Genomic DNA, 25,191 nt, shown 5'->3' with positions numbered 1-25,191 from the left:
TTTCTAGCCTGAACCATGTAGCCACCTTATACTGTTGATTATTTGGTACTGGACCTTCAAAAAACATTTATTTCTCTGGCTGTTTCATTTCAGCCTGTGCCACCAAAACTTAGGACTTACATGAGATGACCATGCACGCAGTACCTCCCACAGAAAACCAAATCCTTCCAGCTACTCTGCTGAACCCTGATGCAGTCTCTCCATGGGAGAGAGACTGAATACCCTTAAGTTCACCTCCAGAACTGAGACATCTCTTAGCATAGCAGGCTGCCAGCACTTCTCACTTCTTCAAACAAAACAAAAACCTCTTGCAGTTTACATGAGAACGGGGTCCCCCTGGCTTCCCTGGCACATTTTCCATGCTGCTGCTGGACAGTGTGTTACAATTCAGTCGCCTGATCAAGTGCTGCACTCTCAGTGCACTGAGCGCTTGATTGTCTGTCTCAGAGGATTACTTCAACCTGGTTGCTTCTCCTCCCAGTTTATCTACTTAGAAAGTAGTGGTGGTGATAATATTTCTGGCTTTCTGCATAAAACCTTCTGGGATCTCTGGCTGACAAAGATAGTAGAAGAATATGTTGTGGGAAAATTGCATAGCTTGTATCAGGGGTAGTGCCCAGCAACTGATGCTGAGTGCATACTAGTTGTGAAGCACCTAGGATTCCCAGGAGATGAAAGACACCATATAGACGTGAGCTGAAATGCCAATAATGCAGAATGTTGCTCTTTGTCTTCCCAGATCAGACAAACTTCACTGTGAGTCCTGTAGACATTTTTGAAGGGGATACAGTAACTCTAATCTGTGAGATAAATTCACCATCTGAGAATGTGACCTGGTATCACTCTGATAAGATAATCTCACCCAGCTTCTGGTATCCGATGGAAAGAAGAGTTTCACAGAGAACCTCAAAGTCGATTCTTAAAATTAAGAACATTACGATGGAGAATTCTGGTATGATTTTCTATTCTCAAAACAGCAGATGTAAAACAGCAGCTAGTTCTATAAAAAGCAGAGAGGAATGCAGTGACTGCATTTTTCCTAGAGTAAATGTGAAAAATACACTGTCCCTCATAATTTTCTGGTGGGTTTTTTTTTTTCTTTAATTATCTACATACTGGCTGGCATTGCCAGTAAGATGTGAACTGCCTGAAGTGACTATACAGGCCTGAGTATTCTCAGTGCCAGGCTTCACTGCCATATCACAGCAGACAGCAGTGACTACATGGCTGTAAGGCCTTCCCACCCTTTCGGTGTGGTAACGTGAGGCTGTGGTTGAATTTGTCCTTGATGGTCCTTGCCCCCTTTGCAAACATAAGCTAACTAATCAGAGCTCAGAGTTACAGTTTTTCATGTGTTCATGTTTAGGGCTTCTTGAAAATCAGAAACAGGTCAACTAGCGGCATTTTGCTGGCAGGAGTTATCAGGGGAATTACCATCTATTATCAGAGTTTGACTCAAGCTCCCACTCAGTTCTTCTCTTTGGACCATGAATTTTACATTGAACTTCAAAAAGGGTAGCCTGTGACCAGGTATTTGGGCACACATACGCAAGGTAGAAGTCAAGGGTCCAAACTTCTTTGGGCTAAGGATGCCCTGAACTTTGGTGTCTCCACTCCTATGTAAGTGGCCTACTCACTTGGCTACCCCAATGAGGAAGGGGAATCCACATACCTAAAGTATGAAGGAAGTTTGGACCTCTGATTGCCAATTTCAAAAGGAAGCCTGGCTGCATTAGGGGACAAATGCCTGAGAAAATGGCTGATAAATACTCCGCTCTCTTTGGCAATACCTTCTGAGCAGCATACATGCCTATACTCAAGAGTGCCAGCTCTTGTGGAGTCCACCCTGGGCACCTATCTCTCACCCATTCAGTGTAGGAAACTTTCGCACAGTCAGTCTAAATTCTTACCATACCATATTGCTGCCATGTGGACTATAGCCAATATACAGAACCCAAAAACATCAGCTTAGTCAGATTTTAAGTATTTCAGTCCCAGAGCGCTGGTCTCTTCTCAAGTACCTATCAACACTGAAGCTGCCTAATCTGGATACATTTGGCACCAGGAGTCTGCAGAAAGCATACTGCAGATGACCTGAGAGTACGTTTTGATTAGCAAGTAGCAGAGCCACTGCAGAGCAGGGAGATGTGAAAACTAGGTGTGGAAGTAGCTCCCAGGTCCTAACTCCAAATGTAGAGGAAAAAACAGCAAAATGTGTTCTCAATGCTAAGATATTGCCTATGCTTTACAGGTTCCTATAGGTGCACTTTCACAAACAGCAATCAGTTTCACACACTGATATACAAGGCCACGAAAACAATAGCAGTCTCTCCGCTATACATCACTCCAAACCTACATGACATGGATGTTACATGCAACAGTCCTGAAATACAGACAAACAGTCCTCTGCTGTCCTGTTGTATTGACAGACACTTACCATCGCTTACTGCCGACTGGAAAGTAAATGGAGTAATCAATATTACAGGTAAGATTAACAAAAGATTGTCTTTCACCTGCTAGGTTTGTTTGTTCTTCAAAGATCTCCTCCTAATTGGCTACCCCAAAGGCCAAGTCCTAGGATGAATACAGGGTACCCTCCAAAGGTGTGTGTATGTGGGAAGGACAATGGATGGACAGCGTGGTACAGACTCCATACATGTTGTGCATGTGCCAGTGGGATTCTGGGCATCTCCATGCACTGTGCAAACATTGATGCTTAAAAATGTGCCATCCTGGATGGAAACAGCTGCCTGGACCAGCATCATACCGAGTTTTTCCAAAAAGCTTATTTCTGCTTTGTCTAGTTTTGAGAGCAAGGCTAAGTGCATCAGTCTCTACTACTATCTCCAGAATCACCCATGGGGTATGAAAAGCTTCTGCATGCCACATACTGACATTTGGCAACCAAGAGAGGCAGGTGCTACACTTTGCAACAGCTGCAGCATAGCTAAATACTGAGTGCACAGGTTCCCTCTCCACCTGCAGTTGTGATACATCACATGCCAGTTGAGTCAGCGGCATCCCATAAGACTTTGCTTATAATATGAGTATAACGAGTTAATAAAGCGTCAAGTAAATGTGTTACAAAGAGTTACAAAATAACATCAATAGAAACACTCATAACTGTCTATGAACCGTAGTCATAAACAGCCTATTGCCCTCTTAATATATCATGGGTATGGATTAACTGTATATTGTTAACCATTTGTTATAAATGAAATTTAGCGGAAAGCAGGACAGCAAAATGAGAGAAAACCTTCAAAGCTCATGTGCACAGTCACAGGGGACAGGTACTGGTGTGCAGCAGTGCTTGCAGAGATAGGGGTGATCCTGGCCTACTGTAATGAGCTGTTTTGCCCTTGATTCCCTGTGGCCAGGCTTTCCCCCAGGAACTCTGCTCTCATGCCTGATGCACTTTCAGCTGCAGCACGGGATAGCTTTTGTGGTGTTTTCCTCTTATAGCTAAACCAGCACTCTTCAGATTTAAAGTTGAATGACTGTCAAGTACCTCCAAATATTTATTTCAAAATCAGATGACATTAAAATCTGCAGTATTTACTCCTGTTTTACTTATCTTACTCATCCTAAATATCACAGATAATGAGGTTAGGCTGAACCAGAATACTCTTCATTTTGGCTTACCCTGAGGTATCCAAGCAATGTTGTTGCTCTCAGGACTGGTTTTGGCATTAGGTGCCCAGCATTGTGCTGAGAGCCGTCTTCAGGCCTTTGGAAGACCACTGTGAGTGCTGCCAGAGTAAAAGATGTGAATGAACTTCAGCAACGATGAGTTAAAAGTGCCATGCTGTCAAAGGTTACATACAAACCCACAAGGTTTTCCTTAGCTAGAGTGATTGCTTGTGATTTCCAGAGCCTAGGTATTTTTGGACATCCATAGCCCTTCAAGGAATGTTTATTTCTCTCTAGGAGTCTCCAGTTTCAGTGGAAACTGCACTGAATACAGGCTCAACATCAATGAATCACTATGCCCACCTGAGAAGGCAGGTACAGTGACAACATATACATGTGAGCTGAAGACTGAACACGGTGCCAGGAACAGTCAAAACTTCAGAGTGACGTACCTCCGGAGAGGTAGGAGTCAGGTAGCATGTAACAGACCATCAGCTCTTTAACACGTAGGTGGCCTCTATGGCACATGTCATTTGCAAGAAAATAATTATAACAAGTGACTCTCAATAATATGACATTTATCTTGTGTTGTCTCAGCCCATATAACAATATCTTCAAGCATAAACTCATCGGTTTCCGAGGGAGGTACATTCAATGTAACGTGTGAAAGTGATGTGAGCAATCATGACAATATCACTTGGAAAATCCAGTCTGGAAATAACACAAAAACAGTAGACTGGGATATGTACACCAAAAATAGCACATCTGTGCTCTCAGTGAAGACTGCCACACAGGACTGGAGCGGTGAGTGAACCTGGTTTGTATTGGCTACAAAGGCAATGAAATCTCCGTACCAGATCATTTACAGCATCCCTAGCCCTGCAAAACACTGTGAAGCCTGGCCACAGTAAATAAAAAAAAGAGTTAAAATCATAACTGCTGGAGGACAGCAAGACGTGATGTTGCCAACAACACTGTACTTGTTCAGTATTAGGGCTCATGACCATGCAAAAGCTGAGGAGCACTTCTGTTGAGTGAGACATGGTTTTTGTGTCATTTCTTTCAGGCACCTACATCTGCACATTCTCCCAGAAGTACTTGGAGAGTTCTGCCAATGTGACAATCAAGGTTATTTCCTTGCCACTGAATCAGAACATCCTGATAGACCCCATTGCAGCATCTATACAGTGCAAAGTGCAACAAGCCCTTGAGTGCTGCATAAGTGCTAACAGCATGGAAGATTACACTGTTAAATTCATGGTTCAACAAAAAGAATTTCAAGCTGGTAAGAAACAATAAACTTGCAGAATCACTAGTTGCACTATATGTCACAACCCAGGCCCTGGGTTTTTTTGTTTTCAGTTAGGTCTGTGTAACCAATTCATACTTACTGCTATTATGACAACCTACAAGTACTCCTGAGAGCATAAAAGAAGGGTAATGGACTTTTTTTAGAATGGTTGCTATGCTTGGGGAGCATGGCTGAGATTAACAGAACAGCAACTGAAGTCACTGCTGTAGTGATAAATACATAACAGGTAAATTCAATGTTTGGTTTGCCTTGCCAGGCAGTGAGAAGTGAGCATCCTCATCATTGTTCAGATTAGAAATTGCTGAACTCCATTTTTTTGCCTTTATCTTCCACTCTGCCACTTTTTTGAACTGAGTATCAAGGAAACATTACTTAAGAAGATGACCTAATTCATGAAAAATGTAGAACACGTTAAGAATGCAATTTAAAGAACTATTCTATTTTCTTCAAGGATACAGGTAACATATCTTTAACAGCACAAAAGCCTAAGCTTCTAGGTCTTCAAATTTAGGGCTTCCCTGGCATGTTCTTATATCCTAGAAGTTTTCAAGTGGGTTACAAAACAGTTAATTTGAAAAAAAGCAAAGAAGAGCCACCTAAACTAACTCAGAAAACACACAGCAGTGCAAAAACAACAGGCTGAAGTGTAAAGCAGATGGAGACTGAGGGGTCCTCTGGCTGCTAAGAAAAATGCCAAGATCTTGTTGAAGAGATTGTAGTCAGGGATCCTCAGGCACAGGCATCCTGAAAAGAAATGGGAGCGTGGTACAGATCCTGAGTTCAAAAGAACCATATAAGAACAGCAAAAAAAGTATCCTAGCCTAAATGAAATGCCTGTGGTAGAAGCAGAAGCAGAAGAGTATTCTCCAAAATGGTTTCTAAAGCAAATTTTGATTCCTGCACAGTAAAAGAGGGTTTGGGCAGGATTTGCTCATACACCAGTAATTGAAAAGGTACTGATCATGCAGCAGCTGCCAGAAGATTTGTTAAGTGGGGAGTAAGAGACGGATATCAGCATACAGAAAGGAAGTTTTTCCACAAAGGAAGTTTCTTTCTCTAGGACCCACAGAAAAGAATGTTTTGCAGAAGCTTTCTGCTGTCTGCTAGCTTATTGACCCCAAATCTGTGTTAACCTATCTCAATCCTTCCACACAGAGAAAAAGAAAAAAGAAAATTTGTTTTGCTACATGTACAATTACACAGAAACAGAATGCAGCAAAGAGAAAGAGGTCACAGCATATTGCAACTTTATTAACCACATTGGACAGGAAGTCAACAGTACAAGTATAAGACTGCACCTAATACCTGGTAAGAAAAAAGTTACTATTTAAAGCTGTTAAATAGGAAATCCCAGTGTCTTTGTTAAATCAGATGCCACAAATTTATCACTGGTGACAACTAACAGGAGTAGTTTTTGTTAGCCAAGAAATTTTGTCTCCTTTTTTGACACAAAATTTTGAAATACCGAGGAAAATATCAATTTTCCTGTAGTTTTAAAAAATAAATAGACAAGATGTCTTGTCTTCACTGTATTTGACAGTGGCCTCAGTATGTTCCCAAGTAGTTACAGTTCAGTCACCTTCTGTCCCTACTTCCTTCTGCTGCAGCGTGCACCACCAGGCTTCCTCTCCTGTGTTGAAATGTGGTCATGCAGCTCCCAGCTTGCACCAACAATTTAGCAAGGATAAAAGATTGTGGTGCCTCAGGAAGAAGTCATCTAGCTCAGGAGGTCAGCCTGTGGGAGAGAATATCCACTTTAAACACAAGAATGGCAAGCTCCATGAGGTGTTGCAGAGACCTAGGCAGACCCAACTTCCAGTCAGCTGTGCAGGAAATGCTGGGTAATTAGAATTCGACACTGCTAAATCCAGTTTTGATGTTTAATTCTGACCAGAGTTTGGATATTTCAGCTTCTTATTCTAAATTGGAAAGAAGGAAATATTGGACATCTCCATAATGCAGAAATTTTATTTTTTCCACGGTAGTGGTGCCTACTGTTGAATCACGGTATCTGGCCAGATTTCACTCTCTTAGGCAATAAATATGCAGACACTTTATTTACTTTAATCAGCAGATATTTACTGATACGACTAACCCAATCAAAGCCAATTAACAAGACTCACTGTTCATCAAAAAGATGTTGAGGCCTCACTATCAAGGTCTTAATGAATTTCCTATTAGTGCTACAGCAGCACTGAGTCCCTTAGCAGAATAAACTTGGTGTGAATTACTCCTCACATAGTGGTCAATATAATCCCACTCCACCCCTATCTAACCCTCTAATCTAACAGACAGATCCTAAAACTTTGGGTATTGGTTTGTTGATTTGATTCAGTAGTCAAAAACAAGGGGCTTTATTCAATTTCCTTTTTAATTTCATGATTCAAAAAAATTGGGAATGCAAGACATATACACCCTGAAAGGTCATAATTAATGAAGAGAGCAAGCTGAAATCCTAACTAATTTAAAGGCCTCTGAACTTCAGGAGGTCACAGGTTTGATGGGGGTAAATTATTCATCTCTCTGCTTCTTAGTTTTCTACGTCTATGTCTTTTTCTCAATACAGATAAGGAAGTTTCCTGCTCAGACAGCCTTGGCATTGGAAGAGAAGGGGACACATTAATAAAGCCATGCTATGAGCCAAGTGATCCACATGGTTTTACCCGAGGCAATAAAACTTTCAAGTGCTCCAACAAATCATGGAAGAATGAAAGCAATGACTGCCTGTCTGTACCAGTAAACAACCTGTTGACTAGTGCCGAGGTAACATTTATGAGTTTTCTAGAGGTTGGGGCGGGGGCAGATAGGAGAGGGCAAAAATTTTTGTTGGGTGTTTTTTTCCTTAACATAATCTAAAATATATGAAGCATTACAAAATCAAATATTTGATTAAAACTATCTTTTAAAATATATAAAGAATGATTGGCTATATTTACACAAGTCAGTGAAAGAGGCTAGGTCCCCTTCTCTGGCCCAGAGGGCATGTGGCACTGCATGGCTAATATCCATACACACGAACGCTCTCTCCCCCAGACAAGGTGACTTTATTCATAGCGTCCAGCGGGAGCAGTCGCTGGCCTGGGGTGTTCCCTGAACCATGCTCAGGCATTGCCTCAGTGAACGCTAGCTGGCACAAGCCCAAAGCATGCTACAGAGTACACCAACAACGATGCAGTAGGGACAACTCTGGGCCACTGCCCAACCTCAGACCCAGGCCCTGTTTAGCATGCCCTCTCAGCCACTACACTTCACAGGTAGGTGCTGGGCCTCGGTTTTTAGCCTAGGTATCCTATCGTAGTGCTCTTCACTTCTACAAACCATCCAGAGTCACCCTTCTCTCAGTAAGGTTAGATGAGAACAATTATCTTTGTTTCATCAAATATTTACTATGTTTATTTTAGTAAATTAGGCACAGCAAGGTCCCAGGCAGAGGTACAGCTATGCAATTATATATTTTCTTAACTTACTAGATTGCTCCCTCATATAGTTTGGGCCCAGGCCAACTATTTTCTCCCCTGAAATTTCCAGGAGCAGTCTACAAGTTACCACAGGCAAGAGACCACTCTCAATAGGCAGTTAGGATACCCTGTTCTGGAAGGTCAGAGAGTTGAACACTACCAGCATGTCTAGACTGACCCTGGCTCTGTTTATTTTACTAGTATGGGGTAGCCATTATGAAGGAGGATCAAGCTCCAGGCAAATTGCACACATGTAATGCACTGTTATCTTCTGTTCCAGTCCTTGGTCAACAGTCCTGAGGCAAGAGCAAAGCTACCTAAGTACCTTGAAGAGCTTAAGGAAAAGACAGGAAAGGAGCAAAGCATACTAAACAGTTCTGCAAACCTAGGCGCAATCGTTACCATCCTGCATATGGTCTCCTCTATCCCAGCAGATGCAGAGGAGCACATTATTCAAGTAAGGTTTTGGTTTAAGTCTTACCTATACTTATCAAGCCCTTTGGCCCCTTTTGTCACAGAGGATGACATTTTTCCTGAAGAAATTTCACAGTTAGTTAAGGTCAGGAACAGGAAAGTATTATGGGAATAAGATGAAATGACAGCAAAGATACAGAAGAGTTTATGGAAAGTCAAAATAATGAAGACAAGGAGCCTGTGCATGAAAGAGAGACTGCTGTATGCTTAGCAACTAGAAATCTTCTAGGGACCCATAAATGTCTCTAGCATTCTAAGTTAGAGGAAAAGACAAGGAATGATGGATGAAAAATTGGACATGAGCGAGCAGTGTGCACTTGCAGCTCAGAAAGCCAATCGTAACCTGGGCTGCATAACAAGAAGCGTGGCCAGCAGGTCGAGGGAGGTGATTCTGCCCCTCTACTCTGTTCTGGTGAGACCCCATCTGCAGTACTGCGTCCAGCTCTTGGGTCCCCAGCACAAGAAAGACATGGACCTGCTCAAGCAGGTCCAGAGGAGGGCCATGAAAATGGTCAGAGGGCTGGAACACCTCTCCTATGAGAAAAGGCTGAGAGAGTTGGGGTTGTTCAGCCTGGAGAAGAGAAGGCTCTGAGGAGACCTTATTGCGGCCTTTCAATGCTTAAAGAGGGCTTATAAGAAAGACAAAGACTTTTTTACCAGAACCTATAGTGACAGGACAAGGGGCAACCATTTTAAATTGAAAGAGGGTAGATTTAGATTGGACATAAGGAAGAAATTTTTTACAATGAGGGTGATGAGACACTGGAACAGGTTGCGCAGAGTTGTGGATGGACCATCATTGGAAGTGTTCAAGGTCAGGTTGGATGTCTCTGTCCATGGCGGGGGGGTTGGACTAGATGATCTTTAAAGGTCAAAACCATGCTGTGATTCTATGAGTAGGAGCAGAAATATAAAAAAAGGGTTGAAATAAGGACAGGGATCAAACAAGGAAAATCAATTAGATGTTACAACAAATGAATGGAAAAACATATCTTTGAAATACTTGGAAACCTTGATTGTGAGGTACAGAGGAAAAGCACTGCTCTTCTGAGCAGAAAAGTGCAAACAGACTTGATGTTTTGTAGCTGGAGAACCCTACATGGGAGAGAGCGAGAAATCAAAGATAGCACAAAGGCTGAGAAAGAAGGGAAAGAAGGCTGGAGAATAAAAAATACTAAGTAATATGTAAAAAAAAGCCACGCAGCTCCACTTCTGGAAACCTTAACTTGAAAATAGAGCATGCAGAGGGTTAACAGCTGAAGGTTTCACATGGATTGAGCAAAATAAGAAAATGTTGGGCTTTTTCAAAAGGCAATTCTAGGACCACTCAGAAATTCCCATCAGAAACAACAATGATTTGTATGGGATTTCAGTAACAGCATTATTCTTTTGTTTCAGAATTTCCTCTCCACAGTGAACTTTATTGTTGCTGATTCCACAACTAAAGTTTGGGAAGAGCTGAATCAAGAGGAGACACTCAAAAGTTCTTTGTTACTGTCTTCAGTAGAAAATTTTTCCCTGAACCTCCAACCAGTTAATAATACCATTCCTCCTGTCTCTGCAAACACCCTTCAGCTACAAGGTATAGTTGTCACAGAAAATAGCACCACAGATTATAATAAGACCTTCCGCAGTACAGAAAACCTCACAGTTAATGTGCTCATTGGCGAAACTGCAATTCAGGATCTAACCCAAGGTTCAACCATTGTCAGTGTGATGTACTCAAAACTTGGACATATTTTGCCCCACAATGGACCCGAGTATGTGAACGGCTTACTGATAACAACTGTGACCAGCAAGAAAATCCAGAATTTCAGTATTAGTATGACCTTTGCAAAGAAAAACTCATCTCTAACGATGCCCCAGTGTGTCTTTTGGAACGTCACACTCGACAAAAACAGAGGGGGCTGGGATCCTCAAGGTTGCACACCCACAGAGGTAGAAAATAATGTCATTTGCTCCTGCAATCACTTGACAGCATTCTCCATTCTGATGTCACCTGATAAATCCTCCCAGGTAATCTTTGAAGATTACATTACCTACATTGGCCTGGCCATTTCAATCTTGAGTTTGGTGGCCTGCATTATAATTGAATCCTTAGTCTGGAAATACGTGACAAACAACACAACCTCCTATATGCGCCATGTCTGTATATTCAACATAGCTACATCACTGCTGATTGCTGACATGTGGTTCATTGTCACTGCCTCCATCAATGACCAAAACCAACAGATGAGCAGAGGTATCTGTTTTGTGGCCACCTTCTTCATCCACTTATTCTACCTGTGTGCCTTTTTCTGGATGCTCAGCCTGGGCCTCATTCTTTTCTACAGACTGGTCTTCATCTTACATAACACAAGCAAGACCGCTCAGAAAGCAGTGGCATTCTGTCTGGGATATGGGTGCCCCTTTGTCATTGCAGTCATCACCATCGCTGTCACACTCCCAAGGAACAATTATACCAGAAGGGGTGTCTGCTGGCTCAACTGGAATGACAGCAAAGCTCTCTTGGCCTTTGTCATACCTGCCCTGATCATTGTGGCCATGAATTTGTTCATCACCGCAGTTGTTATAATAAAAATACTGAGGCCAGCTGTTGGGGATAGGTCAAACAGGCAGGAGAGGAACTCTTTGTTTCAAATTGGCAAAAGTGTGGCCATCTTGACACCACTGTTAGGCCTCACCTGGGGAATTGGCTTTGCCACTGTCATCAAAGACAGCCATCGAGCTTTCCACATCCTCTTTGCTCTGCTCAATGCTTTGCAGGTGAGTTACACATATGTATGGTTTTGTTTCCTCTATGCCATTTAACATGTAGTGACATTCTTGCAGTGCTGTGCTTGGAGGGGGAATAAAAACAGCTTGGGAAAGCTCAGGGCTGCCTTACACATCCTCATTCCCAAAGGGCTCTTTGGGAAACCCATTCCAGGAATTCAGCAGTATTTTGCATTCTCAGCTGCATAAACAGATGTGCCTTATAGATAAAGCTGACATAAAGATAACTTCCAACTTTGCCAGTAGCTGGGAAGAACTTCATTCCTGAATGAAGCCCTATTCTGTTCAGGTGGGCAAGCTTCAGCATATCTGGTCTCATTTAAAGTGCATCTGGAGGCATTATATTATGCTCTTGTGGGTTCAAGTAATGGGGGAGTATAAACAACATGAAAGTCACCAAGGACAGCTGAGTAGTACTAATAATAGAGAGGAGAACTGACCAAAATACACATGATTGGGAGTTTTCAGTTAGTATGATTTTTACAACAACATATTTAGGTGGCCAGTAGGATCCCAATACAACAGGATTTCTTAAGGACACAATAGCTATGTATACTCTGTCTCTTAAGAATGGCCTCAAAATTGTATGCTTCAGACCAAACTCACTTGCCTTTTATATTGTGAGCCTGCTAGCTTATCTGGGGAGCATAAGCAGAGCATGTCTTCCATACACAAAGGTCCCTTCTTCCAAATATGTTTAGTGCTAGCAAACTATCTGTGTCACTTTTGTAGACCAGATATACACACAGTTTAAGGAGGGCAGGCCTGGAGAACTCCCACTGCATCAGCAGTCCTTTATGTGAGATGCAGTTAGGAAAATGCCCTCTCTGAAAGAGTCTGGAGTTTAAATAGTCAACATGGACAATGTTTGAGATAATTATGAGGTACTGCAATTAAAAGGTTGGTGTCACCAAACTGCATGTAATTATCTGTCTCCTAGGGATTATTCATTTTGGTGTTTGGGACTCTCTGGGACAAGAAGGTAAGAATTCAAACTATTTCCTATATTATGTGAAAATACTGTTGGAATTTGAACATAATTGCTGTATTTACTGATTGATTTTTTTGTTTTTAACAAATAGATACAAGAAGCCCTGCTGAAGAGGAATTCAATGTCCAAATGGAGTTCGCAGCAAACAAAGGTTAGATCCTTGACCTAAGAATGTATTTCAGAGTTACTGCTGAATAGTCTAACATTCTCCAAGTGTCTTTTAAGTCAAATGCACTTCATATTCTGAATTATTTATTAGAACTAGTCAGAGAAAGAGAAGACACTAACAATATAAATATGAATATATCCCCTTTTTCAAAGTTCATTATTTCACTTAGAATTGGTAAAAAATGAGGTTGGTGGACATTTGTTCTAAATTTCACAAGAAATAAACCACAAAATGTAACTGAAACCTTAAGTTAGAAAATTTCAGTGGCACCATTATTCATTCACAACCTAAGAGAAATGCAAAGGGAACTTCTTGGGGAAGATGCCCTTCAGCTATGAGCAGGAAAGGATGGAGATACTGTGACTTGAACTCATGAGACAAGGAGACAGGTTAGCCTCCACTTTATGCTGGGAACAGAAAATGGAAGTATGAATCTTTTGTCAAAATCATGTCTATGTGTTGCAAAGACTCAGATTTCAACGAGCAAAAGATAGAACATAAATGAATGTGGTTCTGGAGCTAAGTGTCCTGGAACACTTCTAGAACAGGAGAGACTTGAGTTCCATACCCAGCAAATACCTGCATTTAAGCCAAAACATTCAGTGCCTAAAAAAAAAAAAAAAAAAGAAAGAATACATTGCAAACAGGGACTGGATTCTTCAGGAAGATCCTGGAACGTTTCTCTTCCATCTCCAGAGACCTTCTCTGGCCCAATGACCCTTGCACTCCCCCCTGCATTGAAGCACAGCTTGAATGGGCATCTGGAAATGCCTCTGCTCAGGATAGGCATTCACATTAAAGGGGAAAAACAGTTCCACTTCCATCTTTAGAAGAAAAAATAAAGCCTGCACAGTGCCTCAGGAAAATGACTGCTGAGGAATAAAATTAGGACAGAAACATGGGCAGTGTTCCTGCTGAACAGAGATGGCACATAATCATGGAACAGTTGAGGTTGGAAGGAACATCCAAAGATCATCTAGTCCAAACCCACTGCTCAAAGGAAGATAAACTAGAGTAGGTTGCTTAGGACATTGTCCCATCAGGTTTTCAGTATCTCTAAAGCTGGAGAATCCACTAACTCTTTCGACAAAAAGCTGTGGTGTTTTGCCACCCTTACCATAAAAAAAAGCTTTTTATTATGATGAAATGGAATTTTTTCCATTTCCATTTGTGCTCCAGAGATCAAGACTCTGAAAAAAAATGCTCAGTGGCTGTTTGAAAAGGGTAAAACAGGGCTCAGCTGCTGTAAGCGACTGGGCAGCCATGCAGCTACTGTCTTGTGCCAGCCATGCATCTGCTCCCTTCACACCTTCTAATCTTTAGCAGCTCCTGGTTCCTCTCTCCATGCGTCCTTCACCTCCACAGATCTCATGGCACCATAGGCCTTTCATCCAAAATGCCTAAAGGGAGGCAGAGCTATTTAAGCCACGGGAAAATGCTGGCAAGGGGACAAATGAGCTTAATTCAGTTCAAAAAAGATATAGCCCAATTGGAAAGATGCGGAGCAGAACAAGTACCGAAGAGGTGGGATGACTGCTGTGCTAGAACGACATAGCACACTTCAGCCTAGACAACTGATGGGGAATTGTAAAAGCAATGTATGCTGCTACGAGGCCATGGAGAAAATAAGCCATCCAGTTTGATAATTAAGGACCAGGCCTGACCCTAATGAGTGGCAGATTCAAAGCAAGCAAAGGAGATTTAGACCTCCTTGCTCCTGGACATTAGGGATATTTGACACTCTCCTAGGTTTTCTTATCGTTTACTTCATTTTGTGGAAGCTTAATAGGCCATTAAGGGCTATTAAACACCAAGGCCTTGCCTCTGCCTCCAGAAGTCCCTGTACCTCTGACAGCCAGAGGTGGAAAGAACATTCTGAAGACCTGCTGCTACAAGCTTACTTTGCTTCTGTAAAACTCTTCCCTAGGGCCTCTGCTGTGGCCCTCTTTGGATAAGAAGCAACCGGTCTAGAGGATCCTTGGATCCAACCAAGTGCAAATCTGCTTATGGCATTAAGCAACCAGTACTCATTAGAGAGGCTGGGGGAACAGCCTCTCAGTGTGAACAAAGGAGTAAAACCACAGAATGAACTGCTTTTACAAAGAGGCTTGACAAACCTCTAAAGCAGAATATAGGAGGCCAACGCACAGGTGGGTCACAGCCTCAGCGACCCAGGACTTGTCTTACAGCCTTAGGAGGGAGCCAAGAGCTGAGGCTATGGACTAATATTCACCTCACAAAGAACTCTGCTGGTTGAAGACGTCGTGGCTACAAGAGTTGTTTGTTATCCTCTTCGCGCTGATGCCAAAGGCGTGTTCATCTCTGCTTCTGCACAAGAGGGGCCACATTCCCAGACACAGAATACAGAAAAGTTTCAGCCAACAGGAATAAAATACCTCTATCTGGGATGGCTGCATGAGGATGGATAACCCTGTGTATTCTAACACAGAAATGCTTGTTTCATCTTACACTTTCTGCATCCATAATCCCTCACCAAAGAAGCCACTCCAGGATGGGTAAGGGATTGAAGACATCAGAACCTAACCGCTGGCACTTGGGGTGGAAAAAGAAAATGGTGGTAAATGCTAGCATCACTCTTATATGACAGTAGAGCTTAGTTTTATATTGGTATCTGAACAGGGCTTATTCAGAAAAGCCTGTAGAGGTATTGCTAAAGAACTGGGAAGCAGACTTAAAAAACAGCATAATTGAGATACATGGGTACATAGCCTCTAAGGAATTAAGGAGTCCATTAAGGCTGGACTGCCAGCTCAGAGGAGCAGCATTGGCTCGAATGACTCCAGCTTCCACAAGAATCACAGAATTGCTGAAGTTGGAAAGTACCTCCAGAGGTCATCTAGTACCACCCTCCCAGTCAGAGCATGGCCAGCTAGAGCTCAGGGCCGTGTCCAGTTGGATTTTGAGTAGCTCCAAGGATGGAGACTCCACAATCTGTCTGTGGAGCCTTTTCCTGTGTTTGACCACCCTCACAGTGAAAAAGTTTCTTCTTAAGTGGGATTTCCTGCATTTCTACTTGTTCCCACTGCCTCTTGTCCTTTCACTGGGCACAAATGAGAAAAGTCTGGCTCTGTCTACTCCTTTCCAGTCAGATGGCCCCCAGCATGTCCTGGTACATGGGGTTGTTCCTCCCCAGGGACAGAAGGACTTCACATTTCCCTTTGCTGAACTTCCTGCCATCCCATTTCTCCAGCCTGTTGAGGTCCCTCTGAATGACAGCAGACTCATCTCATCTATCAGCCACTCCTTCCAGTTTTGTATTATCTGCAGATTTGGTGAGGGTGCACTTTTCCCATCATCTATATCATTAAGGAAGATGTTAGAACAGTATTGGACCCAGTACTGACCTCTCTGCGTGTCCCCTCCAGCAATGTGCTGAAGGCCTGGGAGGAGGCAGCCTGTGATTAGCCAGGCAGAGCAGCGCTGTAAGCTTTAAGTGCTGCAACCATCTGCCACATTCAGATCTTGTGTCAGGACAAGACAGGAAAGACGCAGTTTCTGCTTCACGTTTTTTCCATTTAGGATCCCCAGAATCATCCACCTGAATTTTTTTAACTGGTACTCCAAGTATTCCAGCATTTTCTGCAGGAGGATTACTCCTGGAAATCCAGGTCTGGGAACATTTCCTAATGCATTTTTAAAGTGCCATTCCTTCTTTCTGGCTTGAAAATGACATCTACTCACTGTGGTGCTATTCTGACTGTGGGGAGAACTCCTTTTTCCCAGGAAACTGGAAGGAAGGCAGGAATATCATTAAACATGTCGGTTTCTTCATTCCCTCCTGTACTGACACATCCAGCGGAATAAAGTAGAGAGAACAAGTTGTTAAGTTTTGGACCCCAATTCTGAATTCCTTTTCAGACAAAATCTCCTGGGCCAGACACTTCCAACTCCAGTTGACACTGTAGGAGCTGCCCCAGGGAATGGGAATCAGTATATTTCCTTGGCAGTTCTGCTGATAAGGAATAAATAAAGCAAGATCAAAGTCTTTGATCAAACTTTTTAGATGTGACTCATTTACCTTCTTTCTCTACCATTTTATGATATAGGTGACAGTGCACAAAACTGCCTAATTTCCCCCACTATGGTACAACCTAATGAATGGAGAGAAATTGAACAGAAAAAGATGTGTTTTCCATACTTTTTTTTGACACATCTTTTGGAGGAATCCCACTAAATTCTCAAACCACTCCAGAACTAAAAAAGAAACTTCATTTCAGCAGCAAAAAGTTTATTCCTTCCCATCCGGACCGTAGAGAGTTGTGTTCCAATGCCCTCTAGTGTGTCAAGTTAAATTTGCCTCTGATTATCTCAGGCTATTGGCTTTCAACGACCATCCACTAGCATACAAATCTTAGTTTTTCTGGCTATCTTAATGGATATACTCCCTCAGATAAGGGACCAGAACTCTGTACTGTCTGATATGACAGACTCTGGAGCCTAAGCCATGTTCCCTGGCCAACAGTTGGAGACAGGCTGTTTGTGTCCTGTAGTTTCTTTTAAAGTTGATTTCCTTCATCGCCATCATGAACATGCAAATGGGTGAACTTGATGCCTCACAAACATCTAACTTGCCCCTCTGTAGATTGCCTGCTTGTACTACTGAACAACATTTTATTGTAACCTTTTTTGTCCCCCTCAATGTGGCTACAAAGAAAGTTCTAGGCTTTTGACAAAAAGCAATTTTCTCTCTTACAGTCAAGCTCCCTGATCCTGGTGACACCAATGCTTGCTATGAGCTACCCATTTTCAAGAACCTTTAACAACTTATGTGGGAAAACAGGTATGTGACAATAGATCTCTCCTACTGAAGCACAAACAAGGTTTTGCCTGCGTTCTCACTCTCAGGGTCTGTCTGTCCTGATAGCTATCAATCTATTTGTCTATTCATCCATCCATAGATGGTGTTTAATCTTCTACAAAGGAACTGCAATAAGTCCTTGGAATCCCTAGCATAATTGCTCATGATTGTAGCATAACGCCAGCAGCATAATTGTCTAACACTAAAACAAGTATTGGACGGTGGCATGTTTCACCAATTCTAAAACCCACTAACTGAACTTTGTTTTGAGCTTAATGATATCATGGCACAGTGCTCCTCAGTTCATTTACTGTTTGGGCACTCTTCACTACCTTGGAGTTGTATCTGGTTCTGTTCTGTATCTGTTCAAAGGTTCTCTGGCAGTCATTTTATGGATGCCACCATTTCAGTTATGCCTTTAGTTTGCAAGAAGCATTGCTAAAATATGAGTAATTTCATTCCTAAATGTGTAATCTTTGCATCCAACCATTGCTCAGAGAAGATGGTGACATTTGGTCAAAGTGGGATATGAAGGAGTTTAATGTAGGCAAGCAACTGCTTTTTAAGAGTCTGTTTATTAGTCAGATAATGGAACAAGAAGTTGGTCTCTGACTGTGTTACAGTAAGTTTACATGAGTACACTAGGCAGATACAGAAGTCTCCCACCACAAGAATGACACTTGCCCACAACTGCCACAACTGCCCATGTTGCTGCTACCTGAAACTCCCATATTATTAGCACTCTCTTCCACACTCTGCTCTTGGGCTCTGTGCACCTGGGTCTTAGTTTAGAGCCTTGTGGTAACAAGAGGGAGGGAGCTGGGATTCATCTCAAGAGCATGTTTAGATTGGATATTAGGAAAAATTTCTTCACCGAAAGGGTTGTCAAGCATTGAAACAGGCCACCCAGGGAAGTGGTTGAGTCACCATCCCTGGAGGTATTTAAAAGATGTGTAGATGTCGTGCTGAGGGACATGGTTTAGTGGTGGACTTGGCAGTGCTACGTTAATGGTTGGACTCGATGATCTTAAAGGTCTTTTCCAACCTAAATGATTCTGTGATTCTATGTGTTCTAGATGCATCCCCATGCTCAAGGAGGACCACTAAGTCCCTCCATTTGTGTGAGTAAATTACTACGCTATGGCATGATTGTCAGTTCAAGCTGACATATCCTGGCTGTGTCACCAAACACACTGACTTCTGTGGTTGCTGGTATTGCTGTAATCTAGCTAGTATCAGGGCAGCAGACCAAGTCAAAGCCACCTGGGTCATCAGGACAGATCTAACTGTCCTTACTTTGCAGTGCCAACATATCCCAGGCTATCCGTCCTTATGTCTAACCACTATGCTTTGTTTTGCAGGAAAATACAGAGTATCTTCTTCAGAGCCATCCAGCTCTTCCTCTGAAAACACTTCCAAGTCATATTCTTTGCTTAACTGAGCCACTGCAAATGCTAAATCATGTAACTCTGAAAGGACCTCTGCCCTTTCCAAGACACACAGAAAAAGCACCTGTGAGTCATCAAGAAGTGGACAGCTTCACTTTCACTGAACTGTGCCTTGGTGCACTCTTCTGGAATAATAATTTCTGGTTAATGTGTAAGGCAGGGAAGCTTTGAGAGGTGGAATTTTACAGGGGCTGCCAACCCCAGAAGAGATGACAAGATGTTTCAAACTTGGAAGGATGTGAAGGCCTTCAAGTGCTGGTAAAGACATTGGGAGTGAAGAATTCTCAGCCTTTAAGAGGGGGCTTAGCACTATGCAATACTGAGCCATGAACTGCAGTGCTATATACAGCTGTTGTCCAGTGGTTTTAGTATTTCCCCTACCAACTCTCTGAATGATTCCAAAGGCCTGTGTAGATACACAAGTGCCTCACAGCTTCTCTTCTGCCCTCGTATTAGAGTCTGGAAAGGCAATAGGGTATAGAGCTCTCCACTTTCTATTTAAGACTTTCTGGAACCAAAGATCCACAACTGAAAGGTCTATTTCAGATCTTCACTTTTGACTTAGATAAAATGAAGCCCATGATGATTCCTGTGTGGTCTTCTTTCAGATGGAATGCACTGAAAGCTCCATGTGCACTTTTTTGAAGAAAAGAAAGCTTTATATCCTTAACTATAATTGTCCTTCCCTTGATATGTAATGTCGTAAGACAAAGATGGTTGCTGCCCTCTACCACAGAGGGGACTGCATTTATTTAATGCATAGTAATGTTAAATATGCAAGGAGTATCTTGTGTAAAGTCTGTATGTCTGGGTCTCCTCTCAGAGGAGAATCACACTTGGAGGGCTCAGAGAGTCAACTCTGCACTGAATATAAACCACCATGTGCCAGGAAGGATGAAAGGTTTTGGATAAATTATTGCTCTAAAACTACATTTGTGGAATCAGTTATTTCCAAGCCTGTATACCTTTAAAGGCAGGACTCCTGTCTTAAGCAGACGGCTATGAGAGAGCCTGCAAAGTATTTATAGCACACACAAATCTTACAAAACTTAATGTAAAATACGATAGATGGAATCATGAAGATTTAGATTTGAGGCCAATATCAAATACTGCTGTCAGGTGCTACAGCCCCATTTGGTTATTGGGGAATCAGGCCTATGCTCACCAGTGGTGAACCTGTTCCCAGGACTTTGGGATGAACCAGAATGGGAAACAGTTGCCTACCGTTACAGGCATGTGTGACGGTTTGGTATGGGCCAGTGGTGATGACTGAAGACAATAAACAAGCATCAATAAAATGTATTACTTATATTGAAAGCAATTTCTTTTTGCTTGAAGATGTAGATATAATACTAGAACTAGAACACAGAGATTAATAAATATTTGAAAATCCAGAATCTCTTTGAACTGCATGGCCAGTGGAAACTTGAAAATCAGACCTTCGCACATTATTCCAACCAAAATTTGCCTTTGGACAGCCATTTGGTCTAACCCACTCTGGAAGTAGCTTGTGCAATAATGACCTGCTGCAGAACCATCCACTCCCACCAAGTTAGAATAGGGCTTTACATAAACTGTAAAGTACGAGTCCCTGTAGACAGCACAGTCCCACCACACCTTATCTCTGCAGACATTTCAGCTCTGAGGTTTCACCACACCTCCCAGTTTAGCATGGGCCTCGACTGTATGTGAATGAGAAATCAGGATGTGATCCTGAGCTGTCTGGCACTGAAGGGCCATCTTTGGGTGGATCTTCAAAGGCAAGGTCCTTGCCAGTGTTACAAAAGCCATGACAGTTTATGAAAGAGAAGCAGCTAAGAAATTAACTGTGCCAGTCTTAAAGACTTGGGGCCAAGACTTCACTTGTATTTATACACAGATCAAGATAAAAGGGGAGAGAAGAAAAGGTGGAAGGGAGTGCTGAATGGAGGAAGAACGGGAAACACATGGCAGCAACCACCCTATACCCCTCCTACCCACTCTCAGGAGCAAGAACCAGGTCTTTGGCACAGGCAAAGTGGGCAGTGGGCTCACCAACAGCTTGCTCCCCTCAGGAGTCTGGCATTTTGGTCTGCTGGCTATTTGTGGTCATCTGGCCCAATCCTTTATCCTGACTTCCCTTTGTCCTGATCAAAGCCCAAATCCCTCCATTCACACCCGTTCCTGAAGTGAGGGCTGTCACAGGGCTTGTTTCCTGATGATTGCTGTCACTCATGTACCTCCCCCTGCTTAACTGCAAGGCACTAATTTAAACCACATTGCAAAAAAACCTACCAGGTTCACCTGATCTCTGGAAAGGGTGGGATCTCTCCCTTACCCACCTTTTACAGCAATGGATGAAGAAGAGTCACTGCCTTGACACCTTCCTCTGATTTATTCCAGCTCAGGAAAAATAGTAAAGGAGGCAATTGTGACATACAGGTCTCTGAAGCGCAGACCTGCCTTCTCTCACACTCCTTGCTTAGAGTTTTTGGGTTGTGATAGTTGCTGAACAACTCTTAGACGTGCTCAAGCCCAGATTTCACTCTTCATTCCTTAAAGACTTTGGGAACCTTCGATACGAACAATGCAAAGAGCCCAGGACCATTTTATCCATACTACAGTGGCCAGTGAAAATCAATGTGTCCCAGAACTGGGGTTTACAGGTGTGCAGTTCTGATACCTTTTCTTTGGACCATGAAGCCAATTATGCTCTGATCTCTGATGTTTTCATGGCTCAGCAGTCTGGCCGGCACGTTTACTTCTTACACTGCCCCAGGAAACATATTCAGGAAACATCTGCATTTTGGAAAAGTCAAGTTAGGCAAGAATAAAAAGTTCCCCCCCCCATGTACAAAGTGCCAAGTATGTAAGGTACGTCCAACTGCACGTTACCTTGTAGCACCTGTGACCTCAGGTGGATTCATTAATCCCATGAGCAGAAGAAATGAGGTTCATTTCTTACAGGCTTATGTCCTGTACCCTCCAATGCTCTTCCCTTTCCAATCATTCGAGTTTCCATGGTCTTCCTCACATACCCATTCCTTACATATCTCTGCCCCCCAAGATTAGGGCCTCCCTAAACCTCCCCCCCCATACCCACAGTGCTTTCTGCTGATGTAACCTCCCTCACCCACCCTGCTGCCAGCAGCTGGTAGGAAACTGGATGTGCTGCAGGGAGGGCAGAGCCACGGAGGTGATGAAGGTCTGGCTGGGGCTCGCCAGCGGCTGGGACAGAACCATAGAATTGTTTAGGTTGGAAAAGACCTTTAAGATCATCAAGTCCAACTATTAACCTAGCACTGCCAAGTCCTAGGACTAACCTAGCACTAAATCATGTCCCTAAGCACCACATCTACATCTCTTTAATACCTCCAGGGATGGTGACTCAACCACTTCCCTGGGCAGCCTGTTCCAATGTTTGACAACCCTTTCGGGGAAGAAGTTTTTCCTAATATCCAATCGAAACCTCCCCTGGCGCAACTTGAGGCCATTTCCTCTTGTCCTATGGTTTCGTACTTGGGAGAAGAGACCGACCCCCACCTCGCTACAACCTCCTTTCAGGTAGTTGTAGAGATGGTCGCATTCTGCCCATCCCTCCCTTGGTGGCAGCTCTAACAAGCTCTACTAATTGTCAATACTTGTGAACTCATGAGAACTTCTCTGAGGCTTTTGGTCCTCAACAACTAACAGGATTCAATGCCGTTGAGAAGACATGGGGCTGATAGGCAGATTCACACACAGATCATGTAATTTCCTTAGTACTTTCCTGTTGGAAAACCAGGGATAAAGCATACGATACAATCTACACCAAATCTAGGATCATTTCTTCCAACTTACACTCTTTCCAAGTTCTTTTCAGCTTTTTCCTTGGGATAAGTAGTGCTAATCCTCCCACGGCCTTTTCTTGGATCGCTCATCCCGTTTTCCCGCCTCTTTGCAGGATAACGAACGGTGCACATCTCAGCACGTCAGCTTTTTTATCGGGCAGGAAGGAAGCTTTCCCCTCCGACCCACCCCGACGTCCCAGCGGTGCCGCTGAGCCCTCCGGCCGGGCTGCGTGCCCGCAGGCCCTCGGGGTCCACGGGGCGCACGGGGCTCCCGGCCGCGGCCCCCACACGGCGGCGCCGCTCCCTCGCACGGCGGCGCCGCCGCAACCGCCAGCTGCGTCGCCTGGCAACGCCTGCCTCCGCGCATGCGCACACGGAGGCTCCCCACCCCACCGGGCAGGTGGCCGCGGCAGCGGCACCGCCGCCCCCTCAGGGCGGGCGGGGAACGGCGGCCTGGGCCCGGCCGCAGCCGCCGCCGGGGCGTTGGGGTAACCCTGGCCCCGGCCTAATGCTCCCCTTTGCTAACTAAACGCAGCAGTGAAAAGCCGCCCTCAGCCCCAAGGGAAGGGGATGGAGCCGCTGCAGCCGGGAAAGAAGAGCTGTGGGTGAAAGGCACACACCTTCGTCAGGCAGTCTGCCCTGCCCGCAGGCCGGGTGCGCCACGTTGGCTGTGCCCTGTGCTTTACCCTGGCTTTCTAACAGGAAAGTGCTCAAGGATCGTGTGGTCTGGGTGTATCTCTGCCCGCCTGTCAGACCCTTGAAAAAGGGGGTGTGCATTGCAGGGGGTAACACTGCTGGCTTCTTGTAGGCGTCATCCGCTGTGCTGCAGGCTGGCCCAGGCAGCTTGCTCCCTTCCCTGCGTGGCAGTCCCCCTACCACAGCTACAGCATTTCCCGGATGGTAAATAAACCAGCATGTGGGCCAAATGAGAGCTTCCAGGATTTTTTCCACTTGCTGCCTGGCAGGAGCAATCACCCAAAGCAATGCTCTCAGGAGAGGGTCCTGGTTATCCCTGCTCCAGCGCTGCTGCGAGCATCGCCCATTTAGCCTATGCTGTCCCCAAGGCCAGGCGAGCCAGGGTAGCACAGAAGGAGCCTGTCTGCAGCCTTCCCTGCAGCAGCGATGGCCAGCCAGCTCTGCAGTCACAGCCCATGTTTAACTGCAGGTCTGCAGCAGCCAGCCACGCTGGGAAGGATGAGGTGTCTTTTTAACAACAAAGAAAATATATGTCCATGAGAACCATCTAGTTCCAGTCCCAGCCTTGGATGAGGGAACAACTGTACAAGAGCTGGCCCACTGTGATGCTCTGAGGTGTTAGAAAGAGGCTCCATTTCTTATACCAGCAGAAGATCTGGCAGTGAGGTGCGGGCGCAGAGATATGTGGCGTTGTTTGCAAGCACCCAAGTCATTTGGATGAAGTCTGAAATGCCCCAGCAATCACTGTGGAAATATTTTCTACCCTTCTACACCATGGAGCCTGGGCTATAGATCATGTTTTGCCCTGGCTGAGTAAGTGAATGAGGGAGGTTCACACCCTTGAATGATGCCATTGCTGATTAGAAAACCCACAAGAGATAGGGCAGGCACCTTGCTTGAGAATAACTGCTGTGACAGCTCTTCCTAGGGGACATCCTAAGCTTGGGGCTGGGAGCTGGCAAAGCTACACTTACTTGCTTCTCTGCTCAGGCAGTCTAAGCTGTGCCTTTCACATCTCTTCCCTGTAGCCAAGAGCTACAAGCAATGCTGACAACACCTGGTGGCTCCAAAGGATCTTCAGCAGGTTACATGGATCTTTTGCAGAAGCTAAGAGGATGTGGTGGCTGCCTTCCCTAGGATGCAGGTCCCCAGTCTCCATTACCTCGGACCACTGTTCCAGTTCAACGCTGTGAGGTAAAATAGGTGGGTAAGGCAAGCAAGATAGCAGCAGCTGCAACACCATGCCAAGGTTGCAGGTCTGTAACCCAGCTCCACCACCCGTACAGGCCTGAGGCACACAAGCAAGACTGATATTCTTCACTGAAAGCCTGTGGGTGGAGGTTAGAGAGAAAGGGATTTGCCATCCCACAGCGGGATTCCCATTTCTCATGCAAGTTAAGCAAAGGACAATTGGAAATGCAGTTCTTTGCTTTTAGGATAATAAATCCCCTAAGTGCAAGTTTGAACAGGAAACAAAGACCTATACATGCTTTGACCACGAGCAAAAATCACCAACACTTCAGCTACTGTTTGTATTTGCACGCAAAGCAAATTTTTTCCTTCATAAACACAGGCATAAAAAAATCTGATCTACAGTTGCCAAAAAACAC

The 25,191-nt window shown here is 44.0% G+C and overlaps 1 protein-coding gene across 1 annotated transcript in view; it reads left to right on the top strand.

Annotated features, from left to right (window-relative positions):
• Nucleotides 1-20,352, top strand: part of ADGRF5 (adhesion G protein-coupled receptor F5) — a 34,686-nt gene extending 14,334 nt beyond the window's left edge. The window contains exons 10-22 of the mRNA XM_075497147.1: nt 740-952; nt 2,252-2,485; nt 3,928-4,092; nt 4,228-4,434; nt 4,697-4,915; nt 6,098-6,250; nt 7,509-7,705; nt 8,681-8,857; nt 10,273-11,640; nt 12,590-12,631; nt 12,732-12,791; nt 17,526-17,610; nt 18,990-20,352. Of these exons, the coding sequence (XP_075353262.1) occupies nt 740-952; nt 2,252-2,485; nt 3,928-4,092; nt 4,228-4,434; nt 4,697-4,915; nt 6,098-6,250; nt 7,509-7,705; nt 8,681-8,857; nt 10,273-11,640; nt 12,590-12,631; nt 12,732-12,791; nt 17,526-17,610; nt 18,990-19,069 (3,200 nt within the window). The 3' untranslated portion in view covers nt 19,070-20,352. The remainder of the gene's footprint in view (nt 1-739; nt 953-2,251; nt 2,486-3,927; nt 4,093-4,227; nt 4,435-4,696; nt 4,916-6,097; nt 6,251-7,508; nt 7,706-8,680; nt 8,858-10,272; nt 11,641-12,589; nt 12,632-12,731; nt 12,792-17,525; nt 17,611-18,989) is intronic.
• The last annotated feature ends 4,839 nt before the right edge of the window (nt 20,353-25,191 follow it).

Source organism: Mycteria americana, chromosome 3 (assembly GCF_035582795.1).
Source record: "Mycteria americana isolate JAX WOST 10 ecotype Jacksonville Zoo and Gardens chromosome 3, USCA_MyAme_1.0, whole genome shotgun sequence".
NCBI classification, from domain to species: Eukaryota; Metazoa; Chordata; class Aves; order Ciconiiformes; family Ciconiidae; genus Mycteria; species Mycteria americana.
The sequence above is the reverse complement of the archived record's forward strand: the minus strand, read 5'-3'. Positions and strand labels throughout refer to the sequence as shown.